At 38.4% G+C, this 23,381-nt stretch overlaps 1 protein-coding gene and 1 pseudogene across 1 annotated transcript in view; one reads left to right on the forward strand and one right to left on the reverse strand.

Annotated features, from left to right (window-relative positions):
* Positions 1-4,729: 4,729 nt before the first annotated feature.
* The window catches only part of PKHD1L1 (PKHD1 like 1), a 141,379-nt gene continuing 122,727 nt past the window's right edge, over positions 4,730-23,381 (reverse strand). Inside the window, exons 71-78 of the mRNA XM_090283443.1 lie at positions 20,967-21,124; positions 17,472-17,607; positions 14,184-14,528; positions 10,472-10,623; positions 9,950-10,096; positions 9,467-9,620; positions 5,884-6,162; positions 4,730-4,822 (exon numbers count right to left, since the gene is read on the reverse strand). Coding sequence (XP_090139569.1) covers positions 4,812-4,822; positions 5,884-6,162; positions 9,467-9,620; positions 9,950-10,096; positions 10,472-10,623; positions 14,184-14,528; positions 17,472-17,607; positions 20,967-21,124 — 1,382 coding nt within the window. The 3' untranslated portion in view covers positions 4,730-4,811. The remainder of the gene's footprint in view (positions 4,823-5,883; positions 6,163-9,466; positions 9,621-9,949; positions 10,097-10,471; positions 10,624-14,183; positions 14,529-17,471; positions 17,608-20,966; positions 21,125-23,381) is intronic.
* LOC150004094 (nucleophosmin pseudogene) lies at positions 18,735-19,565 on the forward strand (annotated as a pseudogene).

Raw genomic sequence — 23,381 nt, forward strand, 5'->3', positions numbered from 1 at the left:
AATATGCCACCTCAGGCACCTGGTGAAACTGGACACATCAGTTAGGATTAGGATAAATAACACTGAAAAAAAGAGCAAGGGCTGGTATAGGGCACCGTATTGTCAGGGACCCAAATTCCTTTCAGCTGAGGGCTCCACCCACTCCCAGGCCCCCTCCCTGCAGGGGCTGGTCCTTGTCCTCCAGATCCAAGGAGGCATCTTGCTCTGTGTCAAGGGAAAACAGGAAAGAATGAAGAAAGGGCAAAAGGGTGAATAATAGCCACCTTTTTAAAAAAAATATGCTTTATTGATTATGTTGTTACAGTTGTCCCAATTTCTTCTCCCTTTGTTCCCCTCCATCCAGTGATATCCCTCCCTCCAGTTGTCTGCCCCCCCCCTTAGTCCATGCCCATTGGTTGTAGATATAGTTCCTCTAGCCCCCTTTTAATGAAAGTTCCTAGAACATGCCACAAGATTACTTTTTTGTTGTTGTTGTTGTTGTTGTTTTCATAACTCACTGTGCAGAAGTTAGCCACTACTCATTGCAAGGGAAGCTGGGAAATAGTCTTTGACCTATGGGCCCTGTGTCCAGCCTAAGATTATAATAATTTTTTACTACATCTAGACATTGTCCTGGTACAATTAGAAGTTTAATGGTTTATTGGGCAAATGATTGACATATGTGGGGAACATTATGGTCATAAAAATAACAGCAGTGGCTGCCATTTACGATGGCCTGCCACCTGTTAGGTACTGTGTTAGGTGCTGTATATATATATATATATGGTAGCACACTATCTACTATGCCGTATGGTCTCAAGTATCATACAGCATGGTAGATATTTTCCACATTTTACAAGTGAAGAAAATGAGAATAAGAGAGACTAAGTAAAAACTGGCCTGAATTCATACAGGTGGTAAAGCATAAACTGAGAATTTGAACAGGAATGTAGACATAAATATGTTTTCCTAAAAGCTCTCTTCACAATGGATCACTTCCCCATGCTTGAGGAAAAGTTGGGGGTGGGGGGCAATTCAGTGTTGGAGCTTGTGCTCTGGAATTAAAGTGTCTGGGTTTGAATCCCAATTTACCGTTAGAAATTCTGTGAATTGGAATATTTTATTTAATCTTTTTTAGATTTCAAGTTTCCTCATCTGGAAAAGGGGATAATAACTTGACTGTGTTATTGTAAAGAGTCCATATAGAACACTGAGCATAGTGTCTGGCACCTAGTAAGCATGTGGCAAATCCATATTTTATTATTAATAGTAGTAGTAGTGGTTATTGTTGTTTAAATAGTCCTCTTTTAGGTAAAAGAAGATGGACCACCGAGAAGTCACTGCAATGATCAGATGGTGATGGAGCTTAGAAACAAAGTAGAGACAGTAGTGCAAAATATAAACATTTTACTTATGAGAAATACAGGAAGATATTCTTATTTCCTCCTTATTCTCTGTTCTTCACATGGATCAAAATGGGAACATTATATTTACTTTGTTTACTCTGTGAATTTTTCAGGTCCTGGATGGAACAGTACTAACACCCAAAATATTTTTATGATTTGTTGAACAGCTAAATAGCCACTTCTTACATTAAAATGTATTTTTAAAAACTTAAACATGACAGCATTATTGAGAGAAACATTATTTTTTAAAAGTTGCCAGTTTATGAATGAAGGCAATGTGAAGTCATAGTGCCTATGGACTCTTAATAATTCAGGCATTTTAAAAAATAGCAGTTAAAGTTGTTATCTGTCTGGCATAAACAAGTTTAGGACATGCTATCATAACTCTAGAACATTTGATAAAAGCAGACAGCCAGTAACCCAAAGAAATTAAATCAGGAACATTTTCACAAAGCCTGTGGCTAAGAAGCAAAGTTTCAGAAATTTCCTTTTCTCTCAAATAACATGTATTAGAAAACTTTATTAAAAATCGATGGAAAATTTTGGGCAAAAACATGTCCAGCAGACTGAATTAAGACTTGAGGTGAGGGAAGACTACAGATGCTATCCCATTCTGTGGCTTGCACAGGGTTCTGAGGTTTTTGCATCTCTTCCAGAACCCAGTGCAGGGATTTGTCCTACAGGTGCCATAATGGCAGTTTGTGGAATTTAACTTTCTGACAGAAAGGAAGTACCATGACATGGAAAGTAAACTGGATTTGCATTAAAAACTCTGATTTTTAAGACTTTCTCATCATTGAATGGGGTTGTGTGGGGTCTCTTTCCTCTTCCCCATTTTATTAGCAGAGGTTTCTCACTCCTCCAGCACTGGATCTGAGGGCAGTGTGAATGCCCCCTCAGTTAACTGCTGATGTGGCCAGGTCACGTCTCAATGATGTCTGGACAGGAAAGATGTTCCTCATAATGAGACTTCCACATGTTCCTTGCAGACCTCATAGTCAGAGACCTCTTACCTGCGTTCCTTTGTAACTGAGACTCTTTCTGTTCTAGCTGTTTGCTTGAACTTGACCTGTCGCCACTAGGCATTCCATGTCTTCTCTCTCTTTTTCTTTTTTTCCCCGCAGTCTACTTCCCTTCCAGGCAGCCCTCCTGGAAAATATCTGAGACTTCCTGTGCTAGCAAACTCTTTCCCTCTCCTCCTCTCTGTCTCTGCCACACACACACACACACACACACACACACACACACACACACACACACACACACACACACACAGACCCACATCAGGTCTGAGGGACGCACTTGTATGGTCTTTGCCCAACAGAACTGGCGGACACTGTTACTTCCTAAATTGCAACCCTAGACTCAGCTGCCACAGGCTGCTTCAGCCACCTGCTCTCTGATTATATTCATCAGTTATGACCCTGATACCAGTCCACTGGGTTCCCCAAACCTCGGGGAACCCCTAATTAAGCTTTCCTTGGGGTCTAATTAAAGTCCTTCTCTCTTGGCTTGGTGTTGAGAGCTAGAATCTTCCCTTTCTTCCCTTTGTAATGGGGCCTCCCAGCACAGCCATTTCAAAGAATTGCTCTTCAAAAATCCTCCTCTGATCTTCTATTCTTTTAGGCTACTGACTTAAAATTTTTTACATCTTTGATTGGTACCTCCTCTTATAAGTGGTTGTAGCCAACGCTTCTGTTTTAACATCTGGTCAAAACTGCGGCCTGGGACATACAGAATAAATCCTAAATCCAAGCCCCTCTGAGAACATGACACGGAAGACTGCCACCCTCCCCTTCCAGCCTTTTCTCTGGCTCTTGCTCATGTCATATTTTGTGCTCTGGTAACATCTGACTTTGAGTTGATTTTGCCTACATTCCATGCTTATTCCATTAGAGAGTCAATCAGCATCTACTAGCCAGACGTTTTGTTAGGTGGCAGAAAGAAATGGTGAGGAAGGGAAAGCCCCTGTCTTCAAGGCACTCACTGTCAAGTGGGGTTTCAGCCTTCGTTCTTGTCACTACACCTTCCTGCGGGACACTGCTCCTTGACTAATCTCATGCTTTATTCCTCAGCACTCAGCTCAGACATCGTCTCTTGGAAGCTGTCCATCATCCATCTCTGGCCTCACTGGAGGTGTCCTCCCCAGCCCAGCGCCCCTCCAGCACCTCAGCTCTCTCTCTCTCTCTCACACCACACTGTATCAGTATTACCTTTTCCACCCACTGTTTTCCCAACTACCTGTAACACCATCTTATTCCTTGTAGCTTTCTCATTAGAGTGCGTGGTACCTAGTAAATGCTAAGTAGATATTCATTTGATTGAATGAAATGACAAATTTATCCAAAGATATTTAGATTTACCGCCTGGTAAATGTTTATAATTTTTCTGTTAAGCAAGGTTAACAATGACCTGGGGTGAATATTCTACAGAAAAAAGGTCCGGGTTTCATTGGAGTCTTTCATTGTTCCAAATGCTTGCTGATTGGCACTTGTTGGAAGGTAACTTTTGTGGGTACCAACTTTACTTGCTGTGGGCATGGCTTCAGTGCCTTTATTGGGAGTTCTTCCTCCAAAATAAGCATGCCATTTAAAATTTTCTCAGTAGAAGTATAATTTTTATGGTATGAGAGCTTTTGGTTATTTTAGTCACATTAATCTGTGGCTTTTTTTGTTTGTTTGTTTTGTTTTGTTTTTTGCCACAGAAGTATCTCTTCTGGTGTAGCCTGGGACTGAGGGGGATTCACTTTTAGAAATGGCATTTTTGAGCGGGAAGCAGGAGTAATCAGAGAAGGAGTTTGGACTTATTCCAAAAGCTGTCCCAGGGACACCATGGAAACACTTCTTAGAATACTGGCCAGCAGTTGGCTGGCCCACAAATCCAGAACAATCTAGAATTTCTGGGATTACTATGGGTCTGAAAAACAGCAACGTCATCTGAAAACCATCTAAAACAATCTCACTTCCCTCAAATTATTAGAAATTAGAATGGCTTAGATCATTGGAAATCACAGCCTCATGGATAGAGAGAGCAAGTCAGATCTCTCAGTATGCACAAAACTTTAAAATGCTTCCAATCTGATCTAAAGAGATTAAGTCAAAACTAGACAAGCTCCTTCAACTCTTTAAAGGATTAGATGATTTATAGGTATAGCATCTTAGAGGTGACATATCTGCTTCTAAATAAAAGATTTCTGAAAGTTTTAAAAGTGAAATAAGTACATACACATATAAGGAATCAAAAGAAATGTATATTTGAAGAAATTTGACTTTTATGATTAAAGCTAATTAATACATTTTTTATATTATAAAAATATTTTTAGAATATTTTTGAAAATGCTATAGAGTTTTTCTTATTGGGCAACAAAATAGATCAGGAAAAGAGCAGTTCTTATATTTGTTTTCTCCTATTCTTCGGAAGAGCACTTCAGTTGCTTCCTGGAAAGTGAAAACATACAAATATATTTTTTAAAGTAGAGGTAGAGTACGATTTAAAAGTTATATTAATTTTAACTTGTCTAACTTGTATAGTTAATACGGCAAGAGTAGTATGTGAAAATTAATATTTCAAAGTTTACCAGTTCATGTTAGAATCAATTACGTACTCTTTTTGTGGAGCAAGGAGAATAGTGGCGTTTACACATTGTGTTTTTCATATAGAATTTGTGTCATTTTATATAATGGAACTTCATGATTCTTCTAAGTAAAACATTGTTAACTCAGAATGCAAAGTTATTTTCAAAAATCCCATTTTGTTTCATTAGTGGTTGTTATAGTCTGAATGTGTCCCCCTAAAATTGATATGTTGAAACCCTAATGCCTGATATGATGGTATGAGTCCTCAGGAGGTGCTGAGGTCATGAGGGTCAAGCCCTCATGCTTGAGATCAGTGTCCTCATAAAAGACCCCACAGAACTCCCTAGCCCATTCTGCCATGTAAGGATCAGCGAGAACTCTATGACTCAGCAGCAGGTCGTCACCTGACCTGCTGGTGCCCTGACCTCACACTTCCAGCCTTCAAAATAGTGAGAGAGAGATGTCGGCTATTCATAAGCCACCCAGTCTGTGGCATTTTGTTATAGCAGCTTGAATGGACTAAGACAAAGAGTAGCTGCTGTTTAATTATTTTTTTAAATCTGCATCCAAGGATATTTTTTATTATTGATTTTAGAGAGAAAGGAAGGGAGAGAGACAGAGAGAAACATTGATGTGAGGAAGAATCACTGATCAGTTCCTCCCACAAAACGCTCAGACCATGGATTGAACCCATAACCTAGGTATTTGTCCTGACCAGGGACCAAATTTTTATGGTGTTTGGGATAACACTCCAACCAACTGAGCCACCCAGCCATGGTGGCTATTGCTTTCTCAATGGCTGAGTCGTGCCTTTGAGTCCACGGTGATACCATACACAAGTGCGGTGTGCTATCTTTGTTAAGAAAACACTTACTGGTAGCTCGGTATGTCTGTTCATTATATAAAAAATAAACTGTGCTTACCTAAATTTACTTTCAAAGTCAAAACTGCAGCCGTAAATAGTTCTAAGAGCAGCACTCGTCCCATCAGACAGCTTATTACTGTAGTCATTATCTCAGCAGCTGTGCCCACAGGGGATGCTCCGCCTGTGCTGCCGCTGCTGCTGCCGCCGCTGCCGCCACCACCGCCACCGCCACCACCACCGCCGCTGCCTCCGGAGACAGGCTGCACCAGGGGGCTGAAAGGCTGGGATTCCACCCGAGCAACATTATCCAGAATAAATTCAATCTTATAATTTTTCCCTGGGGAAAAAAAAAATCATTGTGCTATTTGATTCCATTTTATTATTTGTTTTCCATACACTTCCAGTTTGGTTTTTGTTGACTTAAAAATAATGTATAATTCCTAACGAAGTATTTTTGAAACTGAGTGAAATGAGTTAGTGTAAATCTGCCCATCAGCTATGGGCAGGGGCACTCTGGAGAGATTTTCTTACTGTAGCATCAGTACCTTCAGGCCCTTCTGGTGCCCAGGTCTGGAGAGAGGCTGTTTGAAATGAGGGACAATAGGGACGGGAGGAGATGAAGGTGCTGAACTTCTGCTTCATCCCCGTATACTGTGACCAAGGAGTGGAGAAGCCTCAGCCTCCCTTGGGGGAGGTGGGGATGGATACTGAACTTTTCTTTTGAAACGTTTCATGCAGAAGAGTTGAAAGAAGAGTACAACAAACTGTTTCCCACATTAAGTCAGATGTTATTTTTGTGTTGTAAGATTGTGACCCTTTTTTCTTACCCCAGGTAGAAAGCTTGAAGAAACACTTGGTAGGTCTTTTTAGAGAGTGAAACATGAAAAGCTCATCCAGATGTTTTTAATCTACATGTTTAATCTTCCTACAGTTTTGAATATGAGATAATCAGTATATTTTTCCTTGATGTAATTTCTTCTGGGACTACCATTATCATTAGTAGTGGTTACCACACAGAGCAGACTTTGCAATATTTGTATAACTCTGAAGTTTTATTTCATATTTTTTTCTTTTATATTTAAAAAAATAATCACTTCTGCTTTCATTCTTTCTTTGTCAGGGAGAGAATTTAATTAGGTCTTGACCACATTATGCTTTCATAAACAAAAGCAATGTGTTCTATAACTTTCAAGATGGACAGCATTGCACTAGACTTCTACCACTGTTACAATTCATGACAATAATGTATTTAAGTCTTCTTTCACTTTGAAGAACCGAATTTTTGTGCCAGGTGTATTTTTTCTTAACAATTTTGATTTGTAAAGAACTTAGGTTTTTGTTGTTTCTACTGAAGTATTACGAGGAAGCCCAAGCTTGCCTTGTGGAAAAGATACTGATGGAGAATTGAGGGCTGTAACTCCGATGAAGTCATCTCAGCAGAAGATTCAGACATCATGGAGCAGGGAAGAGCCATCTTTGCCCAAATCCCTGACCTACACTATCGTGAGCAAATGAAACGGTTTTTTAAGCCGTGAAATTTGTGGCTGCCTTGTTATGCAGTATTAGAAGCCAAAGCAAGCACTAAATATCACATAGGTTGCTAGGTAAACAGGTTTAAAATGTTATATCTATTAGTAATACTATTTTTATCCAGGTTATTCAAAGATGTAGTCTCAGCTATTTACTTTCTTCTTCTATTCTCTCCTCACTCACTGCTCACATCCCCATTTTCTGTGTTAGAAACCACAAGCCACACCCAGGTGGCCCCCATTATGCTCCTTATGAAGCTATAAATGGAAGAGTGCACACTGCCACACTGTCGGGCCACAGTCTAATCAGTGGGGGGATTTCCCACAGTGCAGTTATTGAGGGGGACCCTATTAGAAAAAGTTATAAGAAATACGCTTTGTTAATTTTCTTGCATGTGCTTTGTTATTACAATTTTAAGGTAGTTAATCTACAAACTGGCTAACTGTTCTAAAGATAATTAAAAGATGACTATACTTGATCCTCCTTACTATCCACAACTGGGGAACTGAGGTTCTGTACTTGATGGGGAAAAAAAAAAAGCAAGAAAAAATAAAAAAATTAGGAGCAGTGGCTCTTCTCCATAGCAGGCCAGATAGGTGCTCCAAAAGAAGCTCTGAACTCTGAAAGAAAATTTACCGTATAAAGGAGAGTAGTATTTTATTATCATGATAAAATGCCAAAAACCTATATCATTGCTTCAGCTCCCCAGTAAGCCTGGTGACTTTGAAACATTGTTATTTAGAAATGGTAGTTTAAAAACTTCCTCTCCAGGTTGGGTCTTTGCCACTTGGGTTCACCTTCCTAGGGAGGTAGCAACCTGCCTCATTTTCTATAAAAGGGCCGCAGTCCCTAAATAACCACGTAGGCTGGCGATTAAAGGATTTGGCTCTGCCTCAGCCAGCAAGCATGTGGGATATTCAGGGTCCTTGTCCAAGAGCACAATGCTGAGCACACTGCCATTTGATCTTCATCAAACACTAGGCTGAGATACTGCTGCCTAGTAGGCAGACCAAACTGTCTAGTGTGCAGCAGCATGAAAGCATGAGGAAGCCAAAAATGAGGAAAATAATTTTTTGGAATGATTTTAGTTGTTGCTATTTAGTGGTTATGAAAACCATCAGACTACTGAATTATTTTACTCACTTTACTCTTTATTTTTATCCTGACCTTTATGTGTGTGTATGCATGAGTGTTTCTGAAATAACAGTGGTAAGAAGTGGGAGTCTTACTACACAGCTTTTCAGAAGTTAGGGCCTGTAATGGTCTGAAATTGGTTTCAGGTCGAGGGGCACAGACTAAAGGAGGCCTGCCTCAAGTACAAGCAGTTTATCCGTTTCACTGTTTTAGGTACTTTATAACCCATCACCAAGAGAGACCTGTTTTTTGTTTGTTTGTTTGTTTTGTTTTGTTTTTTTAGACGTATCATTTTGGACTCAGTAGAAAGGCTTTTACAAACCATCAGCCCGAATGGAGATAGTATAAGAAACGGTGCTGTGGAAGTTATGACTGTATGTACTATAACAATGTTGAAGACATCACTTAGTATAGATTCATTGGGTATACTTTATGAGACCTCACAGGGGATCTTTGTTCTGCTCTCAGAGCAACTTATAAGTCTCCATGGCAACTGGTTTATCTGATGGACACTGTGAATCCTGCTAATGCTCATGTTTCTCCTTTGTATTGGCTGCCAGAAAGACTAGAACCCACTTTCCAGGCCAACTCTGAACTTCTGCCTAGGGTGTTCAAGTTATATGAGCCTCTCTTAGCCTGTCTTTCCTTTAACTAGAAAATCTGTTAATTATTCTTATTATAAATAAAATAATACATTTTTAGTGATAATTTAGACAAATACACAAATGGATAAAAATATAAATCGTGAGATAATTTTGATGCATATCCTCAAATTACCTGTTTTAATTTACTTAATTGCATATTTTAATTTCTATTTTGTTTTGCATGTTAAATATATTAATATTTTTATTAGCTAGACTAAATGTTTTCTGAAATAAGTCAGAATATAGGGTTTGGATTTCTATATATTTACCAAAGTGTTATAGATTGCTTGGTTCGATTGTAATGTATGTGAGGATCCAACACAGTACACTCACCTGTTCTAAGAAGAATAAGGTCGGTGTAGTTGGCCCAACAGCTGCTAAATGGAATTGTTGTATTTCCACTGAGACCACCAATTTGGTTATTATTGGAGTCCTTTAGTATGGCCTTCAAAGTCAATGATGTAATCCCAACTGACACACAATTACCCTAAAGAAAAAAAATTTGTAGAGAATTCTAATTGTCCGGTCCCATGCATTTTTTCCTTGTTAGTCTGTGAAGCTTTATTTTTTCAAAATACATCATAACAGGTTTAAAATCTGCAAAAGTCTTTTCCTACACAAATATGGACATTGGACATATGGAAAAGGAACATTTTTAAAACAGTAAGGGACGATATCCATTCATATTAGTCCAACTTCTAAGGGGCAGGGCTATCCTCAGGTTGCCAGGGTACCAGGATGAGTGAAGTTGGCTCACCCCCCCAGAATTTATATCTTAATTATTCCACATAAGTAGAGCTTTGAGTTATGACTTACATCAGAATCTACTGCCTTTACTGAAGGCTGCTGAGAAAAGGGCTGTCCTAGCTGTGCCGCCACGGGCTGAGTGATCACTGAGAGCGAGGACACGAAGGCCACGTGGTTAACAGGAAATGCAAACCTTTCAACGGGTTGGGCAGTCACCTGTGAATGGTCATGAGTGATGAAGTGGTTTACACATGAGAACTACATTCAGTAGCAAACTCATCTTAAGTAGAATATTCATTTTTTACTCAAAAAACCTGTTCAATATGTGCAAATAGTATTACAACATTTCCTCTAGATCAAATTTATGAACCATTGTTGTAAATATTTAAAGCAAAGGACATTTTATTCCAATAAATAAATTTTTAGAAGATAGGCTTCTTTTTTCAACTACTTTATCATTTTTGTGATACCATAAAGAATAGCCAATAGCAAATTAGATAATCACCATCTTGAAATAAAAAAAGAGTTGAAATAAGAAATTGGCAACAATTTTTTAAATAGCTAAAATGCATTTTTCTAGTATTTTCTTACCTTAATCCAGCTGGAATCACTTGGACTGGGGATAGGGTTGGTAATAGACATGGAAGAGACATTAAATCCAAGGGTACTGTTGGTTTTTCCAAAAATTACAGCTTGTCCGAGTGAAGCAACAATTTCCTGGAGTTCAGATAATTGCATCTGACCTACAGGGAAACAGTATTATGACACATGGATTGTAAGAATGTGGAATTGTGAGAACCCGTGAGAGTTTTTCACTTAAATTTTTTTTGTGCTCCTCCATCCACAATATAGAATTCTACAGCTTTCTAACTGTACATGAGCTGAACAAGACAAGGTCATATTAATGAGGTTAAGAAAATGCAGAACTCAGTAGAATAGGTTTTAAAGATGGAATTAAAGAAAAAAAAACAAAGGTAGATAAAATAGATACAAGAAAAATGAAGGAAAGCATAGTAGGAAAATATATGTCTCAATTTTATACTTTTCCATGTCATTCTTTGTTTATAAGTGAACCACCATCATGCATGTCTATCATCACATATCATTTGAAAAAATAAGTTATTTTGAAGTGAAAGGATAAAATTCACAGTATGTATATTAATAAGTTGCTACACTCATTAAATTACTAAAAAATAGTTACTTTTTCTGGACATTGATGATTTGCAAGGTTAATTTTAGCATTATTTAGGTATTATACTCTTTTTCTAGCTTGGCAGGTCCTTTTAAAACTCTTGGCCCTGTGAGGTTCCTTCTGTTACAAAGTGGCACCTATATTCATCATACTTCTCTTGCCAGAAACTTTTGCTTAATCTCTTCTACTTCGCCCTTCACATCTCCTTCACATCATATAATCAATTACCAATTTCTAAATTTTTCTGTCTCCACTGTCAAAATCCCAGGGAAAGTCATCATCAATGGACTTAACTAAAAGAGCTTTACACTGGCTTTCTTGTATCTCTTCCCTCCCTCTTCCACTCTATTCTATACACTGTAGTCAGAGTGATCTTTTAAAAACCAGCTGTCACCAGGAAAACATTTTGGTGTACTGTAGGCCTTGCCAACCCCTGTTCCTAGAGATCTAGCATCTTCCTTACCCAGAGTCCTGCCTTGAAGACTCTGACCACTGGGTTTCTTCCCTTAAGTCTTGGGAAGAAGGAGACAATATCCTTGGCCAGCAGGCCTCACAGGACATTTTGAAAATCACAGTTTTAGGGAATTTCAGTTCCTGTCAGTTTAAAAGGTCTCTTGTGGTTGACTCAGACTCTTCTGGAAAAATGCTCAGTCTTCTAGATTCCTCCCTCTCCCCCCACTTCCTCTATGTACTCCTCTCTAAGATGGCTTCCCAGACATGAGGGCTCATGTGCCCCAATGGTAGCAGTGCTAGGGGGCTTCATGTCCTCACACTACTATAACCCTCTGTCCTCACTAGATTTTGGTACAGAGTGGCAGGTCTGAGCTGGTCTGCACTGTTAATAGCTACTCTGACCATTTGACATGTGAAAGGGTCCATTTCTGTAGACTGGAAACCAACAACCTTAACTTGAGGAGCTCTTATTCCTGACTTCAGGACCTGGCTTATCCAGAGGTCCCCGTGGTACTTGAGGGCCCTTTTCTAGGACATCTGGGAACTTCTGGATATCGTGACACTATGTGAATGCTGTGGGAACCAAGATGACTACTACATGAACATCTTTTTGCTCTTTCCCAATATTTTGCTGTGATATTGCTCCATGACAAGTTGTAGGCGCTAATTGAGGCTCAACACCTTATCCTAGTCAAGGTCTGGGAAATACACCATTGGTCTGTCTCTCCCTACACCCCTATCTCTATGGTCTTAGACTATTTATACATAACTGGATAAATCTGACTAACAAGATAAAAGTACTTTAAGGGGATAAAGGCTGGGAGGGGTGATGGGTGAGAAAATTTAGAACACATATAGGAAAGGAATTATAATTTCTTGGGATATCTGAGAGGCTAGTATGTTAACTACTGGACCCCAATACATGTAAGGGCTTACCAGGGATTTCTAAGAGCCGGTGAGCAATCTGAGTGTGAGCCATGGACCCACTACAATTCTTTGGTTAAATTTACAGGCTCTGTTGGGTCCAAAGCCATGACCCTGTAAGTATAGGAAGTATAGGGCTGGTGACAGGGAAGAGAACACCAAGAGAGAACTGGTTATAACTCAGGCTGGTGCTTTGTCCTTCAACAAAGAGAGTGAGTTGATCAGAACCTCCGGCCTAACTAGTAGAATTACAGAATGGCAATGTGGCTCACCTAGAGCCAACATTAAACAAACCTCCTGGGGAAATGAGTGATGACCCCTAGTGGCAGAAGGTGAGAGCTTCACCCAGTACACAGGTTTACACAGGTTTACACAATGGGAGCGAGCCAGCGAGTGGAATGAAAAAGGCACTGGAGAGCGATAAAGTTGATCTGGACTTTGAGTCTGAAAATTATACAATTTGGAGGGTCTCTTTAAGAAAAAGAACGAAGAAAGATATTACTTTCGAAACTTTTATAACAGCATTCAGTGATTTGACCGCATAATTAAGTAGAGACTTTTTCCAGGGCCTTGAAAGTTAAAGCAACTCCGGGGATTTGTGTAAGTGAAGGGCATTGAAGTTGAATCTTTATTAGCTGGATGGTAAACCTCCCCAACCGAGACCAAGAGCTCATCTTCTTGGAGAGGGGTGGCCTAGGAGAGAGTACTTGTGCTTGACCACTGGAGACAAGGGCAAGGGTGGGAGTTAGCACTTGGGGATTAGCAGCCGGGGTCCAGGAAAGTTCAGTTGCACCCCAATAAAGGCTTATGCAGAGCAGGGAAGACCAGCCCCCTTGGTATTCAGATACCAACTTGAACAGACTGAACAGATGGAGAGGACAAAAACCTGAAGACTGAACATTCACCCAACTGCCCAGAATGAGTGACTCTAAAGAAATAATTTAAGCCAGCAAAGACACCTGCTGTGAGGCAGTGGAGCTTATTTTTCTCTGGTACTTAGAAAACAAGGGTATGAAGAGTGAGAGACAGAGAAAGGGGTGATGACTGATGAGGCTGATTAGATTAGTCATAGGGGTTACAGGTAGAATGTTGTGTTTGCATATTTGTACCTGTAGGGTAAATCTATGACTTTACTACGGAAGTCTGTCCCTCCACTCCGCTGCTCAGAGTCTCCAAGGGTCTACTCTTTCTTTACAAAACATACACAATCTTTCTTCAGTTTATGAAGCAGAGATCTTTCTTTGGTTTCCCATGATCTAGCACCTGCCTCCCTCTCAAGCTCATGTCCAGCAGTGCGCCCCTCCTGGCTCCTTCCCCTGCACACCTATTGGAACTTCTCTACTTCTAATGCACCAAACTCTCAACAACTACTCCTCAGCCTTGAACTTTCTCACCTCCTTCTTTTCATTGACCGACTCCTTTCATGATTAATCTCTCAGCTATAAGGTCACTTCCTTAGGTTACTTCTCAGATCTTTTTTATTAGGTAAAATCCTTCTGTTGCATTTATTAATAGCTATAATAATAAAACAGAGGCTCAAGTTCCTTCATAATTTCAAAATAGACTGGGGTTTCAGAAGTAGGGCAGAGAAAGGGGTCTATAGCCCCTTCCAGGGTTCACAATGTGGGGTTGGTGGGATTTCCTGAGGGCCTGTGTACCAGGCCTTGACAAGGTAACTTGTGGGTGTGGACTTGGTAATTACATTGCTCTGTCTCAAAGGTCTACTACTCATACCTGCAGTGTCATTGCTTATGAACTGAGGGGGCGGATCTCCAATCTCCAGTTCAACCAGAAGTCCCATGGATCTTTTCTTCCGCAGACCCTTCCCTCCGGTTATTTTGCTGATACGGATTTTTTCATTTGGTATCTTCAGGAACAAGGCAAGATTTCTAACCAGATGATGAGAGCTATAAAAGTCATCTTCTGTTATAGCAGGTATTTGGAAAGAAACAAATATGACTGCAGTGGTGTGGATTTCAACAGGTATAGTTCCTTTAACCAAAAGGTAGAGCATCTGGTAAGTTCCATCAAAATAGTTTTCACCAAGGACACTGGAATTCAGGTCCGGAAGGACTTGCTCTATGAAGGAAAAAAGTCAAAATAGCTTATTTATCTTATAAATAAACGTACTTAAGATCACAATTACCATGCGGTATTTAACATTTGTTTAAGTTTAGGACATTCTGAAAAAATTCAACATTATCATTCTTTCCTAAGAAAGTATGCATATTAAAAACAAAAACACTTACAGAACTGGCAAACAAAATTAAAGTCAATCCTTCATATAATACCATTAGTAATTGCTATAAATTTATTATAAAAAATTGAAAATTAAAAACAATTTAAAAACACTAATCATTGTACATTGAATTTACTTTATAAAATGATACTATATACACAGTATAAATGAGGAATAAAAGGTAATTATGAACCCAGCAGCCTATATTATAACACTATTTACATGTTCAGAATTTTAGAGCCTTGACCAAAGGCATTTGGTAATTTAAAAAATGTAAATTTAACCTTAATAGCCATCTAGTTTGTGCAGTGTTATATACCAAATCTTGAGGAGCATTTACAATGTAGTGCTTCTGTTTTTACTAAGGACAGAAGTATGTAACATGAATGAAGTGCATATTAAAATATCCCAGAAGGATCTTATACCAGTGAAAGAGGCTTACATTTCAGCCTGAAAAATCTTTCATTAATGCAAAACAAATTCTACTAGGGAAGTAAATTTTGTAAAAATGATTGGGATTATTAGGTTTACAGTTGTGAGTATACAACCCACAGTGTTTATTCTTGTATAATTGTTTATTAATTATTGTATTTTCCATATGAACAACTATAAAGCTACTCTTGCCACCCCTATATATATGATTTTATGGTAGGATATCAAATGTCTAAGAGATAATATATCTACTAAGATGCATTGAGCATTGAGCCTTGAAAGCCTGAATTGTATAATAGTACTGGAATAAGACATGTGGATTTTTACCACATTTCATAATAAGGCTTACGAAATTAAGAAATTAGAAGTTTTAGAAAGAAGAGGGTATTTCTTATGAATCTAATAGACATTCATAACAGTGGCATTAAGAAGTCATTTTATTATTACTCTATGTATATTTAATAACTACTAGGATAAATTCAAGATGAAATTTGGTTTAACCTGTGAATCTGAAGAAGTACTTTAGTATTATAATCAAATTACTCTTAGAGGTATATATAACATTTAACCTAGGTAACTATTTCATGTCTTCCCCCAAATGGGAGGAAGCACAGACGTAGATAATGAAAAAAAATTGGGTAATCTATATGTATAGATTCATAATACAAGAAGATTATTTTGCATTCCAAGTGTCAAAGCAAAATGTTCATTTAAAAGCAATGTCATTTCTGGGAAAAATATCTTTAAGAGGGCAGTGGTTGTTTTTGTAGCACTTCAACACCTATATAGCCAATACCCTATATTAAACTCTGCCTGTTGGGATAGTTTCCACTTTCTTGACCCCAATAATAGAGTACTTGGAACAAAAGTGGTGTTGAACAGTTAAAACTTATGAAAATGAAGCTGCAAATATGTGCAGTTATGTTGTATGTGAAAATAACACCGACTCTCTTAGCTCATAAGAGGTAGTATAGCATCATGGCTAAGTGCATGGGTTCTAGAGCTAGAGTCTGTGTCCGAGGAGTCCTTGCTCTGCCCTTACTGGCTTTGCTATTGCTATTGCTATGGACTGAATTGTGCCCCACCTCCCCTCCAAATTCATGTCGTGGAGCCCTGACCCCCCCCCCCCCCCATGTGAGTGTATTTGGAGATGTGGCCTTTGAGAGGTAATTAGGTTTAGGTGAGGTCACATGGATGGGGGCTTCGTGGTGGATCAGTGCCCTTATAAAAAGAGATACCAGAGCTCGATTACTCTTGCATTCTCTCTTTCTCCACCCTGTGAGGACACAATAAGAAGGAGGCCAACTGCAAACCAGGAGGAAAGCTTTCACTGAACCTGACCATACTGGCCCCCTGAGCTAGTACCAGCAGCCTCAACTGTGAGAAAATATATATTTTTTTAAGTCTTGTATTTTGTTATGGCAGCTTGAGCCAAGACGAAGACCTTGGCAAATTACTTCACCTCCTTGTGGTTCACTTTACTCAGCTGTGCCTACCTCACAGGGTTATTATTAGGATATAGTGACAATGTATTATTATAGACAAAGCACTTAGAACAGTGCCTGGCACATAGTAATGTCTCTGGCAATATTAGTTATTCATATTATTAGTAGAAATAGGACTTGCTCCATAGATGGTAATGAATGTGGGTATCCATTCGTACTCTCGTGTCTGCTTATATTATGATCGACAGCACACATTTATGTGATTGTTAGAGATTACAGGGCACATCTAAAAATGATACTAATTAGCTCATGTGGAATAGAATGTACTGACATTATTAGTACTGATTTAACAAAAAGACTTCAATGAGCAGAGATAAATCCTGGTTTTACAAATATCAGTATATAGGAAGTTTAGCCTCTTCCATTTCATTTAAATCCAGAGTTTGGTTTATTATGTTTAGTTCATGGTGTTCAGTTGATGTAATACTAGCTTGCTTGACAATACTTCTGGCGATTGCCAATCAACTTAGGCTCTGACTTTTATGAAACAGAAGTAAAGCAGAGATAGGATAAAAATTCTAAGCAAAATTTCTTCTGCACATAGGAATGACTAAACTAAATGTGTAGAACATAAATGTTCTTGGGGGCTAAGGAATGTCCATCATACACAAAAAGCCTGTATCTGCATGTATGCAGATAGGTAAGACTTCCATCAGGAGTGGTCTTTCAGGACACAAAAGTTACAAGTAAACACATATTAGTGTTTGGTGCCTAAAAACTATTTTATCTTGCATTTATCGATGACTAAGGAACTAAAAATATTAATGAAATATTAAGAAAGAATTTTATACATAATTACATATACAATGTATATACCATATATATTTATATTTTCTAAGTTAATACCTGTGTACAGATGTCTATTAAGTTCACAGTGTTTCTTTTGGGAGTTCCATACTGTATTTTTGGGGCAGACCAATGCATTGTTCACATAGACATCCAAACGCTGCAGCGTGGAAAAAAAAATTCCTACCAGAACAGCCTGTTAAAAAAACAACAACATTCGTTCATCTTGAAAGAACAATGAAACAGAATATTAAGAATTTAGCACTTAAAACATTTCCTTCAACTATATATTCCTTCTGCAAAAAATTAAAACTAAATTTTATGGACTTAAGGTAAATATTGAGCTAAAATTATTAAATGAACTTACATTCAAACATTCATACAGATATTACAACTTAATTGATAATTCTCAGTAGACAAGTGTAATGTAAGAAAGAAATTATTAGAGAAGGATCTCTAAATTAAATAAAGGATCCCTTTAAAAGATAACAGAGTTCAATATAGGCTTTTAACTCCAGGGGTGGAGGAAACGGGGAACTTCGCATTACTCTGTATAATGCAACCACACAAAGTTAGCGACTTAATGTTGAAAAAATGCTTATTTATGAGATTAATATGGTAGTAAGACTATGAAATCAGCCAAAATAACTCCCCTTTCTGATTCAGTTTTGTTCATTTCCCATGTTTATATTCCCCAAATCTCATGCTACCTGGTATAATCATAAAGTAAGAAGATTGGTTTTTGCAAGGCAAGGAGGAATATTCTTCTGGGTTGTCTATAGAGGTTCAGAATGTTAACAGTCATGTTACTTTGTAGTTGCCATTTTTATTTTTTAAATTAAAGATATTCTCTTTCATTCAAAAATCGAGTGTCTTTCCGAGCCAGGCATTATTCTAGAAGCTCTCAAAAGCCCCTGCCCTATTTAGTAAAGCTTACATTGTAGAGTGAGGAGACAGATTAATAGAAAGTTGTAAGTGCTATGGAACAAAAGAAAAGATAGATCACAGTACAAAAAAGTAATTGGCAGAGCCCAGAGGAAGGGTAACCAGGGCAGGCCTGTGGAGCGAATGGGAGTTGAGGAGATGGGAAAGTCAGCTGCCTGGGCAAAATGTTGGAGGCAGACTCAACATCTGGACAGACCCAGGTGGTAGCATGTCCAGTGTGTTGAGGACATCAAGGAGCCCAGTGTAGCTGGAGGACTAAAATAAGAAGTTGGTCCCTGGTGTAATTCTGTCCTGCATGTTTGTTCTGTGGAACAGAAGTCGCTTACCTGTCTGCATTCTCTCCCACCTAAGTCCCACCTAAGTGTGAGCTACCGCCCCATGGAAGATTCAGTGGAAATGGACATGAGCCCTCTGAGGCCCCAGAATTATCTTTTCAGTTGTGAACTCAAAGCCAACAAAGATCATTACCTTAAGGAGGATAATTATGGAAATGAGCACCAATTATCTTTATGTACAGTCAGTTTAGGGGCTGGTGCAAAAGGTGAACTGCACATTGTTGAAGCAGAAGCAATGAATTATGAAGGCAGTCCAATAAAGTGACATGGCAACTTTGAAAATGTCTGTACAGCCACCAGTTTCCCTTGGTGGCTTTGAAATAACACAACCTGTGGTCTTGTGGTCAAGTGTGGTTCAGGGCCTGGACATATTAGCGGATGGCACTTAGTAGCTGTGGAGGAAGATGCAGAGTCAGAAGGTGAAGAGGAGTAGGATGTGAAACTCCTAAGTATGTCTGGGAAGCATTCTTCCCCTGGAAGTGGTAGCAAGGTTCCACAGAAAAAAGTAAAACTTGCTGCTGACGAAGATGATGAAGATGACAATGAGGATGAGGATGATGGATACGGTGATGATGTTGATTTTGAGGATGAAGAAGCTGAAGAAAAAGCTTCAGTAAAGAATGCAAAAGATTCAAAACCATCAACACCAAGATCATAAGGTCAAGAATCCTTCAAAAAACAGGGAGAAACTCCTAAAACACCCAAATGACCTCGTTCTGTAGAAGACATTAAAGCAAAAATGCAAGCAAGTATAGAAAAAGGTGATTCTCATCCCAAAATGGAAGCCAAGTTCAACAATTATGTGAAAAATTGCATCCGGATGACTGACCAGGAGGCTGTTGAAGAGCTCTGGCACTGGAGGAAGTTTCTTTAAGAAAACGGGTTTAACAGTTTGTTAACATTTTTTGTCTTATCTCATTTCTGTAACAGTTGATATCTGATTCACCTTTTTACAATGCAGAGTGAGAAATTTCCCTACCATGTCTGATAAATGTTGTCCAGGTTCTATTGCCAAGAATGTGTTGTCCAAAATGCCTATTAAGTTTTTAAAGATGGAACTCCACCCTTTGCTTGGTTTTAAGTATGTATGGAATGTTATAATAAAACATAGTAGTGGTGGTGGTCAGACAAACAGAAATGGTGTGGAGACAAAAATACATATGTGAAATAAACTCAGTATTTTAATAAAGTAAAACATAAAAAAGAAGTCAAAGAGCTAAGGGAGATATTCTCAGACGGTTTTGTAAGAGCTGTGAGGACAGGACTCCGTCTCTTGCACAAAGATCAATAGGGAAATTATTGTAGAGTTTAGACAGAGGAATGAGCTAACCTGGCTTACATTTTGAGAGTATCTTTGTGGCTACTAAGGTGAAAATAGACAATAGAGGGGGCAAAGGTAGAGCAGGAGGAAGAGTTGGGAAGCAACTGCCTTCATCCAAGGAAGAGATAATCTTGGCTCAAAATGGTGGTAGCAGTGGAGATGGGGAGAAGTGCTTAGATTCTACATATTTTGAAGGGATACTCAGTGGGATTTGCAGAAGGGTTGGATAAGGAATGTGAGAGAAAGAGAGGAGTCAAGAATGGACCCAAGGTTGTGCCTTGAGCAACCAAAAGGATGAGTTTGCAGTCACCTGAGAAGGGGCAGCTGTCTCCTTTCATTACTCCTCTCTCTGTTTCACCTAATCAGCATCCTTTCTTCACACTCCTAACAGACTTTCAAGTCTCATCCTCTGAGAAACAAAAAGCTCCATTATGAGACTACCACTTAACGTCATGCTCTTTCCCACCAACACGGTATATTTACATTTAATCATCCCAGCTGAATTTAGTTTATAAAAACGACCTGACATAAATGAAGATATTTTAGACAACATGCTGTGACCTCTGAAGTAAAGTCCAAAGATGCATTTCTGACACATATAAATAACAGCGGCATGGAAGAATAAATATATACTTGCAATGACCAGTTTTGGATGTGCGCTATTTTTATGTAAAAATTCAGGTTTACTTCCTAATCACACAAATCCTAGGCCTCACTGTCATGCCTCCTATATGAATCACATGCATATGGGGGAGATGTATTTGGTACTCATCTGTGCTCTCAGGCTGATGAAAACCGTCTGGACCAATGTAGTGCCCTGATGATCCTTGAAAAGGAGCTATGGCTGACAATGTTCAAGAGAACAGGGGAGGAGATAAAGCTCTTAGCAGATAGAAATAGAAGCAAGTAATCAACACCAATAACTCTTAAGAAATTATTTCCATCTTGCCTTACCTTGTCATGGTTAACGTTAAGCAACATCAGTCGAAGGTTCTGAGGACTAGTGCCAGTGAAGTAAACCTCATAAGACTTGTTCAGAGCCACAATGCTATGGAAGAGGGACAGTCTTCTCTGGCATGTGTATCCGGCACACCAACCATGATCCTGTGGGCCTAAATCCACATAACATGCAAGTTCATGTTCCCTGTGATAAATGGTATTAGTGCAAAGTCTGACGAGTAATTGTATTAAAAATAAATTACAGTGATCAAGTCCAGTATTTACATCCATTATCCATCCACCCATCTACTCACTGATCTAAGTTATTTCTTAAACTGTGGCTTAAAAAAGAAAGCAGGGGAGCAACTCCTCTCACTTACCCTTACTTTTACAATGACCAGGGTAGTCAGGGTAAACTAATGTGTTGAGGATTTGTGCTGGAAGGTCAATGAGGAAACAGCAGATTTGCATGGTTCTCTACTTTAATAATCATACTTAAGCTCAGGCCATATGGTAAGGAAGAAAAAGCTTTATCTTTTCTTCTACTTATCAGATGTTGAGTTTGGGTTGGGAACCACCTTCCTCAGACTTGGTTGAGAAATACACTTTAACCAAATTAATTTGTTAAAAATAGGACTATATGGACCTGGAAACACAGATATTTCTATTTCTGAACCATTGATTCATTAACTCTTTCTTGCATTCACTCATTTATTCATCAGTTATTTGTGAATTCAACACTCTTAAGTTTGTTTTTTATTGTCTTTAATAGTCTCCCACTATTATTTTAATAAATTTTTGTTAAAGAGTATGATCATAGGTACAGTTTGAGGATCAACATGATTAATGAACTGAAGCAGCCGGAGGAAGAACACTCCAATAAACTCCAGAAAGCCAAAAGATAGTGTACGCTTTTCTACCAGAATCTAGACATTTCTAGAACAGATACAGCATAAATTTTGTAGCAAACTTCTCTTTCACTTCAGTTTTAAAGTGGCTGATATTATACATATATAAAACATTGAGTGAGATATGGAATGATGGCTTTTTCTTGATGTTTTTATTCATTGGCTTTGCTGATATTCCTGGCTTACTTAAATTATTATCAATATTTATAACTGGACTTCAATCAAATTTTACACCAATATAAACTTCTGCAGCTCAAGTAGAACATAAACTTTCCCTTAGTATCCAAAATATAAGTCCTGTTTTTAAATAAACATTTGTGGATTTTAAAAACAAACAGAAAGTACTGCATATGAAATGAAAAATTTAGAGTGATAAAAGTCACATAGTGTAATGCATCTCAAGTTTCAGTGATTCTTTTAGCACCTGCATAATTTTTGAAATGCCACTATCATTTACTTAAAACTATTTTTTAAATTGAGAGTCACTTCTTAAAATTTAAATTTATTTTATAGAGAAATGTCATGTCACTATTGTAAATGGAAAACTTGTATTGTCTTTCAGAAAAGAAAAGTGTGGAATAAACAGAATGACATTTTTTCCACCACTGAAAACCTTCTCCATTATTCAATGACTGGTCTAAAATTATCCCCACAGTCTTTCTCCTTTATAAGATCTGAAAGGCAGCATTTGAAGTTGGGCTGATGGAAGGTCATAGTAACCAGGCAGATCATATGTTGGGGCAAGAGAACATGGAGAGAGTTTAAAATCATGTTACTTTGAGCCACCCCTGATTTAGCTCATTCTATTCTCTTTAACACCTAAAAAAAATTGAATATTCTTGTGGGGTAAAGGCTGGTATTTTTTTGTTTTTGTTTTTTCTTTAATCTTAGAATATTTCAGCACATGTTATAACACTGCCAGGGCACAGAAATCTTTCTGATCATGGTTAAATGCCCTTGAGCACTTGAAAGACTCCTCAGCTTTTTTAGGAACTAATCTTCAAGCTGCTGGGGGCTATTTCAGGGTTATACACCGAGTCCCTGCCCTCTCTTTTCAGTAGCTTTTAGAAGTTCATTTTATTGCTTGAAAAAGTCTAGACTCTTGAAAGAGTCTTGATCTGAATTCATATAGAGACCTTTGCCTCCCCTCTGAACTAGAGTCACCATAACCAGGATGTAAGGATCTTAGACTCTAGATCTTGACAAAATGTTCTGGGCAGTCTAAGAAACCAGAAATGTAAACCAAACACATCATTTCAAGATTAAGTCTTCTCAGGGTTTATGACAATTAAAAAGAAAAGTAGGCTGAAAATAATTGTTCTCAAATATTCCAAAAAATACATTATCATTTTTTAAAAATGTATGTAAGGCAAATTGTGTTTTTAGAGATACCCTATTTAAGAAAAGAGGCCACGTATTAGCCTGAGCAGCTCCGGGGAGGTCTGCATGGCAGTGTAGTAAGGATGCCATTAAGAGGGCTTAAAGTAACCACAAAGGGTGGTCTGAAATTAAAACTTACTAA

The sequence above is a fragment of the Furipterus horrens genome, unplaced genomic scaffold, assembly GCF_987537825.1.
Source record: "Furipterus horrens unplaced genomic scaffold, mFurHor1.1.pri manual_scaffold_7, whole genome shotgun sequence".
NCBI classification, from domain to species: domain Eukaryota; kingdom Metazoa; phylum Chordata; class Mammalia; order Chiroptera; family Furipteridae; genus Furipterus; species Furipterus horrens.